The 13,864-nt window shown below is 38.0% G+C and overlaps 1 protein-coding gene across 1 annotated transcript in view; it reads left to right on the forward strand.

The window, feature by feature from the left end:
* The window catches only part of LOC129744412 (uncharacterized), a 47,746-nt gene extending 35,918 nt beyond the window's left edge, over positions 1 to 11,828 (forward strand). The window contains exons 3-5 of the mRNA XM_055736919.1: positions 10,701 to 10,876; positions 10,952 to 11,141; positions 11,206 to 11,828. Of these exons, the coding sequence (XP_055592894.1) occupies positions 10,701 to 10,876; positions 10,952 to 11,141; positions 11,206 to 11,828 (989 nt within the window). The remainder of the gene's footprint in view (positions 1 to 10,700; positions 10,877 to 10,951; positions 11,142 to 11,205) is intronic.
* Positions 11,829 to 13,864: the final 2,036 nt, after the last annotated feature.

Below are 13,864 nucleotides of genomic sequence, written 5' to 3' on the forward strand. Positions count from 1 at the left end.
GGTGTATTTTTTGTAGTTGAAAAAATACGCTATAGAAATTTGAAAAAAAAACGATGAAGAAGATTTTTAATAACCATTTTCAAACAGCTTTTTCCATCATCCTCGCCTTTCGGATCAGTTTGAATATCTATCCTTTTTGCGCAAAAATTATGTTAAAAAAATGTTTCGTTATATGCCAAACTCGTGGACAAGAGACATTATAGCTTGAAGTTTTCCCGAACAGCACTTATCATGGTATGAAAATTATCGATTTTAAACAGTGCAAATTTCTTTGGGGCAAGTGTAGATGCAATGCTTATTATCAGATGCGTCAGAGTAATGGATTTAATGTATAAAATGGATTTAATACGTATTTCTGATTGTTTGTTTTATCAAGTTTCATTGATATATCTGCAGTATTCCTGCCGTATAAATTTATGTTTGTTACTTCACTTTTAATGAATGCTGTTCAAAGCAAATGACGTTCATTCTCTCATTTGAGAATTTTAAATATCCGCTTCAGTTTCAATATTCGGAATACCCCTTCTGGTCTTTTCAATATTGTTATTGTTTTGAACACTTTAAGGGTATACTAAAAATTTCTCATAAAAATTTTGCTTACAGTTGTATATCAGTTCTAAAGTCTCACTTTTCCAAAAAGAAGCGGATCAAAAGTCTCTTTTATGTAGCCATGTAACACAGAACACTTTTCATGTTAAGTACTTACTTGAATTGGTATGTAAGTAAAAAGTACGGTGTTTTTTCAGAATTATTCAAAATAAAAAGCTTCCATTTTCATTTCTAGATTCGTTTCAGTTGTATATTTGGGCCGAAGTAACAATTTCTAGAAGAAAACATAATTTTTTATTTGTTTGTAACAGAGAAAAGTTGAACGTTTGAACATGCTCTATGCTCTAGTGTACCTTGGAAGAAAATTCTTTCGGAAAATGGATTCCCTCAATAAAAATCAGTTTATTCCACTGATACCATTCACTTATGCACACGTCAGTCCTATCTTATCTAATTTAAAGAAAAGGCTCTTGATCAGTTCATGTGTCGGATCGGATTTTTTTTTATCTTCTTTAACTTTAAATGGCGCTTGATAAAACTTCAGTTGAGTACATTTTTACATGATAAACAAAATATTTCCGATCTACCTCTGTAGAAAACATCTTATTCATATTTCTTTTATCAATATGATTCAAAAATAACCTTGTAGGCGAAATGGGTTTAAAAAATTGTATGTAAATTCTATATTTTTTGTATTTTTTTTTTCAATTGTCCGCAAAGTGTCATACCATTATATCATTAGCATCAGAACTAAATTTATATTTTTTAGACAACAAATGCTACCTACATTAACAAGAACTAAAAATGGGATTATTTTTGCAAATCTTTCAATTGGTTTTGATTCGATTGATAAAATACCAATCCGTGTCACATCTAGGCGTCATTTATTTCCATGTGCTGTGTACAATTAAGCAAGAAAAAACCCATCTAGGTTGCATATCGCCCCCACGTGCATAAGAAATATAGGTTGGAACTTGGTTGAGAAATTGAATTTTTCCAGCGATCAATGAACAGTATGTTTTGGTTACTATCCACTTGCGACGACGTTTGCTCGACCAGAGAGAGGAAAAAACAAACCCTCGAAGAAAAGAAAATCTCTAAAAATGGATGCCATTACTTTCAATTTCAGATTTTGGCAAAAAAATGTAAATGTTTTTATTCGATCGGCAAAAAGTCAATCTGGGTCACATCTAGGCGCCATTCATAACCATGTGCTGTACAAATGAGCTAGGAATCAAGTAGAAAAAAAATCACATCTAGGCTTCATATCGCCACGCCTTGCATTGAAAATATGCTTGGTTGAGAAATACGCGCCAAAATATTCCCACTGATTAGTATGCTATGCCATGGTTACTATCCTCTCGCGACGCCTCGACCATGGAGACGAAAAACAAACCGCCCAATGGAAAAAAAATCTCAAGAAAATGGATGTCATGACTTTAATTTGATTCGAAAAACTACAAATTTTGGATGGGAGCCACCCCCACTTAAGTCGGATGGGGGTTTAACTATTATAGAAACCACCGCCGGCCCCAAAAACCCTCAGATGCCAATTTTGACGATGATCGATTCAGTAGTTTCCGAGTCTATAGGGAACAGACAGACAGACAAACATTCATTTTTATATATATAGATAGTAATAAGACAATCCTCATATGTTTCTAAATTAAGAAATAAATTGTTAGTTGCGAATAGAGTGTCCGTCCCGGGATTTCCCGGTCGGGAATTCCCGGGAATTTCAAAAATTCGGGAATTCCTGATTCCCGGGAATCATAGTTTCATTCCCGGGAAATTCCGACATGTATGAAATTATAACTCTGGGAAAGTCTAATAGCCTCCGGAACTATTCTTATTGATCTTTTTGAAAATGTAGTCATACAAAACTCATTGAGAATATTCCGATTCCTGAAGCAGTAGACGCTTTGGAGCCATTTGGTGCATTTTATTTCTCAATTAGATAAGTTTAAAATATTATATGTATTTCCTCACCGTTTTCATTGAACGAAAACCCACAACACTTCGAAAAACATATGAAAAATCGCGCAGCAGGTCGGCATATTGCGTTTTCTTGAAAGTAATATTTATGCATTTGTTTGAAAACTTAAAAATGAAGAAGACATCGCTTTTTTCATATGAAAAGCAAATTTGTAAACTGTTCAGAAAAACGAAAAAAGGTTGGAAAAATCAAACAAACTAAAAGATTTTTTTTTATTAACCCCTAGTTGCATGAATTAATTCTTCATTTGACTTATTCAGGCTATTTTATTGTTCATTTGACTGTTTTCAATTTATTATTGTTGAAAACAGGTTGAGTTATTTGATTAAAAATAAGTTGAAAAACATTATGAAGAGTACATTTTGAACAAATTATGGGCTTGTATGCACTACAGGTTTGAATCGAATAGCATACATACATGTTTTTGAATATTTCCCGGGATCCCGGGAATTCCCGGGAAACAGGCCACCAGATTTCCCGATTCCCGGGAATGAGAAAACGGCCGGGAAATGGACACTCTAGTTGCGAATCTATGTAGGTACGCTACAGTACTAAAGCCAACCCAAATCCACTTAGGTCTTGGAAGAAATGATAAATCAATTTAAATCGAGGAGCTGATGATGAAGAACATTGTTAACTTATCATTGAGTCCCCTGAAAGTGAGTTGTGTTGCGTTTTAAAATTTGATCCTGAAGTTAAGCCAACTGGCTTCAATAAACTCGCCAGTATTTTATACTGCACAAGTTTCGTCGAGATTGCAGTGTTCTTTCGAAATTTCCAAAACATTTGAAACGAACTATATAAAGGAGAAGTTTTCAGTTGATAGGTAAATACCTCCTTCTTATCACCAAGATTTACCCAACAAAAAAGATAGAAAGAGACTTAGGAAAAGTTGAAGAAAAATGGTTAACGAAAGAATTAACATGAACAAAAGTTTACTACGAGAGTCAACATTAAAAGGTTAACTAAACTATCCTCATAAACCAACTGCTTGGACGTAGCAAAATCGAAAGAAGGTCCTTATCAGTTTAAGAATGGTCAAAAATAGAAACATGGTAATCAAAAATACCGACCAGAGTAACTATCGAATGAACGAGTTTTTAGGCTTAAATATTGCAACAAACGCCGATATGTTTCGATAGAAAAAAGCTTCAATCTTTGGGATGAATGGATAGAGCAGTAAAAAACCGTAACATATATTTTTTTATTTCAAGAAATAGCATCGCCACTTCTCAAAGCGCTCCAAAATAGGTCCGTTACCCTATATTCCATCACTGGCGGTATACTAATATTTTTCGGACCAACAATGCAGTTTTGAGAAAAGAAAAAAATCATATCTCGAGTTGCATCTAATGCAACAAAATGTGACGGGCCCTTTGAATTTTTTTCCGTTCACACACTCTTAATAAATAAATCCCCCTCATAACGGACCAAAAGGTTTTAAACTTGAGTGTGTAAATTAAGTTAATTTTGCGATTAAAAGTGAATTCTCTGAGTCTTCGCTCTCATAGCAAGAACTGCAGGAAACAACTCTCTTCAAAAAACTATCTGACAGCGGAAGTCTACGGGTTTCTTCCGATATGGCACGTTCCCAAAGATAACCCAATTGCGGGTTGTCGCTTTGAGGTATACAAAAGTCATGACCCGGCTATTGAAGCGTCTTTAGTCAAGCTCGCAGCGGCACGCTAGCAATTTCGGGTGTAGGAAGCACAATGACCCGTTTATTAGTGAATTTTGTTTTAACTGTGGCAATTTTACGTTGCACCGAAGGTTCGGTTTGGCCAAATCACAACTGTCCCCAGAGGGATCAACAGTTGAAGGTAGTTTTTGGACATGATACTCAAGTGGATCGATACTTCCGTTGCATTGCCGGAAATGCGTTCGAGTTGCGCTGTCCAGCTGGGATGATATTTGATCCCGCTAAGCTGAAGTGTCGCCAAGTGGATGAAGGTGGATTGCCGCTGATGCACATGCGCCGAATTGTCATTGAGAAAAGGTGTCGCTATGGGGCCAGATTTATGCCAGAGTCGGACCGGAATGGACCCCGTTATTTGCAGTGCGTTGCCGATGGATTAGCAGAAGTACGCGTGTGCCCAGTTGGAAGATCGAAGGGAAGACTAGTTCAGCTACTGTGGCTTCATGGACACTGTGAGAGCGTTTTCGAGCTAGTTGGATCCGAGCATGAAGGACAAATTCTGGTGGACGATGACTCGGAAAATGTTAATATGACAAATGGTTACCACGTATTAAGAGTGGCCTCAATTGTACCGTCTTCTAACTTGAAGAGGTCATCAGAAATTTCGACAGAGAACGCATCTGAGGATGCCGAAAACGAACAATCAATCGTAGTCGACGAAAACCTTGAGCAAGTTTTCACAGTTCGCCTCAATGAATCGCGAAAGGGTGAGACAAAACGAAGAAAAATCAAAAGCAAAAACAAAGAGCCAGAAATAATCCAAGAAACATCGTCATCAGTGTCTGAAGAAATCTGCACAACGAAAGCAGATGAGGAATCTTATGAAGAAAATCAGACAACCGAAACTAATGGTTTTGGTCCTATTGTTGTTGCAGAGGAAACAGAAAAATCCAACAAAGAAGAAGAGGAAAAGGAAACAAAAGAATCAATAGAAGAATACAGTAGAGAAGATGAAGCTAGAGAAGAAGATGATATAGAAGAGGCAACAACCACAACATCAGTTATCTATCGAAGACCAATCATTAGGAAGCTTTCCAAAACCATGAGCAGAACGAAAACTTCATCAAAAATAACTCCCCTCTCTCAAGATTACGCGGAGATCGATCCCAATGTTTATCGGGATCTGAAAAAATCGTTATTCACTGCGGACGAAGAATCCGGGTCGGAAGATGAATCGCTAGAAAAATCAAGCTCCGAAACGAGAGCAACCTATGAGCCTGCACCGAAAAGAGCCATTCGTGTAGCGTAAAACCTGTTCAGTTCCTTCTCCTACTCAATGGAATTTTATTTTTGTTAGATTTTTAAGATGTTTGCATGTACATATTATGAAAATAAATGTTACGTTTATTAAAAAATTGAAGCTTTCGTTTTATTTATAAATACTGCCCCCCCCCCCTTTCCTTGGACGAAGATACCGCAAATTTTTATTTCATATGGCGAGGGAGGATCAAAGGTTTGCTTCTAACTCCTTTTGCCTGAATATTCTCGGAAAAAACTCGGATATTCCGGAAAAATGTTCGGATTCTGTCATAGTTTATTTACGTTTTAAAGCCAAATTAGGCAAAAAAAACTTCACGTAAATATCTCAATTAAATTGAAAATGAAAACAGTTTTTGACATATCCTATTCTACACTATTTGAAACTCTATTTTGATCAACTTTCAAAAGCCCAACCCTGCCTTTACACGGGACCTCAAATGTAACAAAAAATAAATTTAACCGAAGTTGGTTAACAATGATGAAAAAAAACTTGTATCGCAGCGCTTTTATAATTACACCACTAGAATCGGTTTGAAATTTCCTTTCTGATGAATATAAATTTATTACGGAAATCTCAAGTTAATATATCTATTCAAAATCCAGTGCAATTTTGAATTTAAGTGCCATAAAATCTGAGAAATTGTCATTTGACAAAAGGTTCGAAAAAAGCTACCTTTGAAAGTTCGTCAAAAATTCTGTGTTTTGTATTTTGAAAATCTGCAAATCACCCCAACTTTTAAATCCTCTTCTCAAAATTTATCTGACATGGCTTAAACTATTTTGACGGTTCATGGAATGAAAAGTACCGTTTTACACCACTTTTTTACATTTTTTTTGTATCTTAAAAATTTTCAGAAACATATATCCTTTCTTGCTACTTACAGCTTCTAACTACCGCTTTCTTGGACACTAAAGGCTGATGCGGTCAAAATTGGGTCAATTGAAAACGCGTGTAAATCGGTGAAATCGTTTATTTAAAAAATAAATTTAAATTTCCTTTTCAAGTTTAATTAGAATAAAATTCAGGAAAAATATTCAGTTAGGCTTCCGCTTTTCCAAATCCGAATTGCCGAGCCTTACGCTTAACCCCTGCCATCAGATTTTATACAGCCACCTTGTCCACCTTCTTTGCCGCACAAAGCCAGTTTGCCTTGAACTGCTGCTCGTCCTTAGCAGTTTTTTGGTCTTCTTTAGGTTCCGCATGACAATAGCCCAGTATTTCTCAATTGGGCGGAGCTCTAGCTTGTTGGGAGGGTTCTTGTCCTTGGGAACCACCTGTACGTTGTTGGCGGCGTACCGTTCCATGGCCTTTTTACCGTAATGGCAAGATGCCAAATCCGACCAAAACAGTACGGAACAACCGTGTTTCTTCAGGAAAGGCAGCAGACGTTTATTCAAACACTCTTTCACGTAAATTTCTTGGTTGACAGTCCTGGAAGCTATGAAAATGCTGCTTTTCAAGCCACAGGTACAGATGGCTTGTCAAACCAGATATTTCTTCGCGAACTTTGACAGTTTGATGTGCTTGAAAATATCTGCTACCTTTCCCCTTCCTTTTTTTCGTATAAAACTCCTGTCCCGGAAGCTGCTTGTAGTCGGCTTTGACGTAGGTTTCGTCGTCCATTACCACGCAGTCAAACTTCGTCAGCATCGTCGTGTACAGCCTCCGGGATCGCACTTTGGCCGTCGTATTTTGTTTATCATCGCGATTTGGAGTCACTACCTTCTTGTAAGTCGATAGTCCTGCTCGTTTTTTGGCTCGATGCACGTTTGTAGACGATACACCCAGCTTATTTGCGGCATCTCGGAGAGAGAGGTTAGGGTTTCGCTTGAAACTACCGGCAACTCTCTTTGTCGTCTCAGCGGCTTCCGGTTTTCGATTTCTCCCCGATCCAGACTTCCTGGCTGTCGACAAACACTTTAATTACATTTGTTACGGTTGATTTGGCAACTTTTAGCGATTTTGCCAGCTTTGCATGCGAGTAGCTCTTCTTCCTTGGACGGCATTTTGACAACTGAAGAGTGAATTCCAAAATCAATATAGGAGCTACATTCTACACACACACACACACCTTCAAAATGAGGGGTGTTCAGGTTTTTTAAATGCAAAATTGAAAGAAATGTTTCAAGTTGATATTGGCAAAATTTTGACCGTATCACCCTTTGTGCCAAATAACGACAACTTTCCAATCCTATATTCTAAATTTATCTGGTGTGACTTAAACAATTTTGACGAGTTCCAAAAAACATTTGTTTCAACAACAAAAGTGCTTTCGTTGAGGCTTCTGAATTATTTGCCAAATATTTTCGCAGCATTTACAACGCAAACGATTTGGTTGAGGAATTAGAATTGCAAGTCACGGCAGAGGTTATGCCAGAATTAAGCGTATCGACAACGGATGTTCGGCAGAAAATTTCTCAGCTCGATGAATCCAAATGAAGTGGACCTAATGGTATTCCAAATTCATTTTTTTTTTAAGTGCGTGGGCTCTATTGAAAAGCCTCTACATTTGCTCTTCTCAGCTTCCATTCGTGATGGTTTGTTTAGCAAACTATGGAAGATCTCACACATTTTGCCGATTCACAAGAATGGTTCAAAACTGCCCGCTGAAAACTATCGAGGGGTAGCAATTCTTTCTGCTATACCAAAAATGTTTGAGAGCATAATTTACGGCCAGATGTAGCCATGGCTAGAAAGAAAGATGGCAGATGTTCAGCATGGATTTTAAAAAAAGCGATCTACTGTGACGAATTAAGCAGAATTTGTTTCCCGAACTTCTCAATGGATGACGCAGGGTTCGCAAGTTGATGTCATATTGTGCCGCCAGTCCAGCGCTGTAAAATCAGTTGAGCGACAATGGATTTTTCTCAGAGTAGGTAAGTTAAACCTAACGTCGGAAGTAGTGCGCTGGAATCGTACGGTGACCCGCCATCCAGCGCACTACTTCCGACGTTAGGTTTAACTTACCTACTCCGAGAAAAATCCATTGTCGCTCAACTGATTTTACAGTTTTTCCCTGTAACGACAATATATACAGACATGTTGAAAGTTTTTGACGTTATCAATATTAAAGCTCTTCTATTCAGTGCTACGTAAAAATGGAATCTACGTCTACGATGGATACGATCGTACCTGATAAAAAGAGTTCAATTTGTAAAACTTGGGAACGCGAGATCCAGCGTATTCCTGGTCAACAGCGGCGTAACTCAAGGGAGTCACTTGGGACCCCTACTTTTTATAACTGTAATCAACGAGTTCCCCGAAGTGCTGCGTGACGTGTTTGTGCTGATCTACGCGGATGATTTGAAAATGTTCCTTCCTGTTCGGTATCCCAAGGACTGTATGTTTCTACAGAATGCGCTCAACAAATTTTCTGAGTGTTGCAGCCATTTTGGTTTGAAAATCAATGCCTCAAAATGCAGCGTGATCACCCTTTCAAGGAAAATGAGCAACATAGTGCACGATTATTGCCTTGAAAATAACTGTTTCGTAACAAGAAAATCATCAGTGAAAGATCTAGGCGTAGAGTTGGATGCAAAACTTAGTTTTTCGAAACATATCGAACAAGTCGTTGTCAAAGCCAATTCCATGTACGGTATGGTTAGCAGGATTTGTCATGAGTTGGACAATACTTATACTATCGTCTCGATTTATGTTGGACCTATCCGAACCACTATCGAATATGCCAGTATTGTGTGGCAGCCATACTACAATGTTCATAAGAATAGAATCGAAAGCGTTCAAAAACGATTTCTTAGGTACGCCTTGAGAAACCTTGGCTGGCAAGAAGATATGCCAGAATATCGAGCTTTGTGTATGCTGGTTAGCTTGGACTCACTAGAAAATCGCAGAAAATCAATCGACATGTTGATTTTAAAGGATTTGACCTGTGGAAAATATTTTTCCCCGTATTCAATGTAACAGATTTCTCCTAACGAAGGACGTAGCAGTCTACGCAGCATACGACCGTTCCAGCTCCCTAACCGAATTAAAAACTACGCTTGCAATGAATCAATATACAGAATGATAGCGCTCTGCAATGCACATGCTAACGTTATAAAACTGAATATGTCCAGAGAACAAATCAAAAATAAGTCTATTTTTCATAAATATATTGTAAACACCATTAAAGATAATAGGCTGAAGCCTAGGATCTATCAATAGTAAATAAATAAATAAATTCATTGATTGAAAAGTACCGTTTTTACTTCACTTTTTTACATTTTTTGTGGTGATGACCTTAAAAAAATATATCCGTATTTGCAACGCATAGCTTCTAACTTCAGCTTTCTTGGACACAAAGTGAATTTTTTTAGCATTCCGTAGCTGATCTACAGTCTTTTTTTTGAAGCATGTTTTTCTGATTTTTTCCTTAAACTTTGAATAACGGAAAACTGAAGTCTTGTTACTGAATATTGTCTGAAGAATATATTTGAGATACATAAAAAGGTAAATCCTATATATTTCGTAAAAATCAGTTAAGATTCAAGAGAGATATATTGGTTTTAGTTAGGAGTGTCAAATTGACACTTTAGGGACTGTAACGGGTAAAAATTTCAGGGACGGATGAGGGTTAAAAAAAGTTTCCTAAAACGATTATTTTATCTTTGAAAAAAGTTTTGTTATCATAAAACTAATCTTTTGTGAAATTTTCATATAATTATGTTTGTGTTTAGAGAGTTAAATAGTTGTATTTAAATTTGTTTTTATTTCACTTCTTTTTACTTTCTCTACAGTCCAAGCTGTAAATTTGACTATCCGAACTTGATGATGAATGAAGAAGATGATGATCCGAACTTGATCCGAACTTGATGATGAAGAAATGATTTACGTATGTCAGCATTTTTAAACTATTTGAGGTGCCGTGATATTGATTTTTTTTTTAAATTTTAAATTCACTATCGGGAACATAACGTTTGGGATCTTTCTTTTAAATAATTTCTCGAGCAGATGTTTGAATTATGAATCTTAAATCTAAATCTTATGACTTAGGTTATAAAATAGCCTCACTACACTACCTCAGGTGTTCCTTACCTGAAAACAATGCCACGACATAACGTCCTAACAGTTTTAGTTCTGCCACAAGGGTCCTGTAGCCGCAAACCTTTGTGGATTCAACGAATACGAAAATTAACTGAAACGATTATCTTATTATGTAAATGGTTGTCACCCTTTCACGACCTTTTGCCATTTTTCAGGCGACTACTGGATCCGTCTGAGAGCGACAGGGCCATGCGAAATCCGAGAGCTGTCTCAGTTGGCTGTGCTTTCCTATCGAAGTTGGTCCGTTCCGGAGGAGGAAATTGCCTTCCCACCGGCCTCATCGGCAGAGGACACTATGGACTATCATGAGTCGCTGTTCGAAAACACCACTGTAAGTGATTTTCGGTTTTTGGGGATGGGTGGGTGGAATGGAAGAGATAATCTAATCTGATGTCCTACTTTACAGTACGCAAATCATCCCAATACAACATGTGGTTCGTCCAGGCCGGATGTTTGCATTACGGACTTCCAAGCGTATGAGACCGATGAAAGTGTAGTAAGCGGAACCCCGGATCATGAATTCTTCCTGGGATTTAGAAACACTCCTTTGCCATTTGATATTGCTTTCGCTGAAAACAGTCACGAGCACTTTATGAGTACGTGTCCTGAATGCGGGATGACTTTCAATCAATTAATTTGATTTTATTTTCTCTTCTTTAGACATTCGTAACAACATCATACTGCAGGGAGTAATCAACAATCTAAGTTTCACATATCCGCCTTTCTCGTTGCTCACCCAGACGGAACTCATCGATGAGAGTATGTTTTGTGACATTCACAATCGTCCTGAACGATGCTCAGACCAAACGTTATGTACATGCATCCATCGGCTCAAAATTGAGCTTAATTCACTGGTTGAACTCAACATCCTGGATTTAACGCCGGAAATCAACGATTTGAACCATCCTTTTCACCTGCACGGCTACCCAATGTACGTTATGGAGATGTACCAAAACCGTTCCCAAGCCATCACAATACCGCAAGCTGTAAGACGGGCACGCGTAAGATCGCTGCTGCCACGTGTCCGAACAGGCGACCTGAAACAGTTCCCTGCGGTCAAGGACACAGTCTCGGTTCCGAGCAAAGGATACACCCGGCTAAGGTTCCGAGCCGATAATCCTGGCTTCTGGCTGATGCACTGTCACTACGAATGGCACACGGCCGTGGGAATGGTTCTGGTTCTGCAGGTCGGCGAACATGAAGATTTCGTAAAAGCGCCTCCCAATTTCCCCACCTGCAACAAATACACGCCGGACGTTGACAAAAGCTTATTTGGTCTGTGAGAGTGATATCATATTTATTATTTTGTTATTTAGTTGTTTTTATTTGTTGTATTGTTGATAATAGAAAGGGAAATCTCGCATTTTTAAACAACATTATCTATTAATTCTATTGAGAAAGCAAGCCGCACCATCCGTGCAAACGACACTGGACCGCTGTAACTAATGTTCAGGTATAAATAGTCTATAATCATAATTAAAAGTTATTGGACAATTACGGCCTGCCTTAAGTTTCCAGCGCCATCTGTCCGACTCATATGGCCGAAAAGGAAGATCTGCACTGATGATGCTTACGTTTTATCTTGAAGCCGGTCAGTACTCTCGTCAAAAAATCTGATTTCCACGGCAGGGCTGCGCGATCACAAGCTTCTGCTGGGTCTACCTCATCTTTGTTGTTCATCTGAATTCCATTTAAGGGCCTCTCCTAACCTTTGTTCTAGGTTAGGTTAGGATTTATATGAACTGAACTGTAACTTTTCGATGCGATATCTCAGGAATGGTTAGTATGAAATAAAGTCTGCTTCATTTAATATTGGAACAAATTCTTTTGCTCATTGTGGCGCTCCTAGTGGACGGATTTGGAAACTTTTTTCACCCACTTGTCGGGAAATTCATTACCTTTCACCATGTATTTATGTCATAACACCAAACGATAGCATTTTGTAAACAACCGCCATGGAAGCCGAACGGAGAGATCAAATTGTGCACAGTTTTCTTACGAGTACGAGTACGAGAATTTCTTCGAAACAGCAATGAATAATTTTTTTAATTTTTTTTTATGAAAGAGTAAAGAAAATGCTACATTTGTATGAAAAACAAATTATGAATTCGTTAATAAATGACTGAACTACACGCAATTGTTTGTGTTCCAATATTAAATGAAGCAGACTTTACATCCGTCGAACTTGGTCAGCACTTGGTCGTACAGCTTTCGAGCACGGATTCTGGCCACATTGTTCTGCTTCAGCGTCCGATTTGGCTGTTTGCTGGCTCGGAATGACCTTATTCCTTCCCGGAGACGAATTCGTCGCACCGTACTGTGAGCGGCCTGGAACTTATTGGCCAAATCGCGGTCTGAAAGATTGGGATTCCTCTTGACGGCCTTGATGACTTTGCCACGCAGTTTCCGGTCGACAGTTCCACTCCGACGCTTCGAATGCGGCTTCCGAGCCGTCGTCAATGTTTCCTTGTACTGCTTGATAACACGCCATACGGTATTTCTGGGCATTCTAAGCTGTTTAGCTAGCTTCGGCTTCCATGGCGGTTGTTTACAAAATGCTATCGTTTGGTGTTATGACATAAATACATGGTGAAAGGTAATGAATTTCCCGACACGTGGGTGAAAAAAGTTTCCAAATCCGTCCACTAGGAGCGCCACAATGAGCAAAAGAATTTGTTCCAATATTAAATGAAGCAGACTTTATTCAGACATTTCAAAAATGAGAAATTCTACAATCTATCATTTGACACTATTTGCTACATTCTATCGTGACGTGAAATTTCAATGTTTTGCTTGATTTTACAATAAGGAAAAATAGCCATTTAAGGTCAAATAGATCAGAATAACAATTTTGGTTATAAAATCAAGACTACTGCACCGATTTTCTTAAAATATATTACTTCAAAATTCGCTTGAATATTTTACCCATAAATCTGTCATCAACGTTCAAAAACATTTTTTGAATGTAATGATGTTTTAAAAACTTTTCATCCTTTCAGGCATGTAGATGAACGTTTTAGAAAACAATAACTCGATGTGTCGACATGACTTTCATACTCAACTACTCTCTCCAGGCGAGATCTGAATCTTGACATTGAAGCCCATGCCTTGTAAATGGAAACCTAGAGCTAAATCAAAGCAATCGAAAGGTTCCTATTAATTCTACCACGGTATTGTGGTTGAATTAAAAGGAATCTTTCGATTGCTTTGATTCAGTTGAATCATTCAACCAAGTAGGCTAACAACACAATAGAGGGAAACCTACAGAGAATCAACACTTGGCTGAGAAGATCCATAGGCCTTTACTTTAATACATTAC

The sequence above is a fragment of the Uranotaenia lowii genome, chromosome 2 (assembly GCF_029784155.1).
Source record: "Uranotaenia lowii strain MFRU-FL chromosome 2, ASM2978415v1, whole genome shotgun sequence".
NCBI classification, from domain to species: Eukaryota; Metazoa; Arthropoda; class Insecta; order Diptera; family Culicidae; genus Uranotaenia; species Uranotaenia lowii.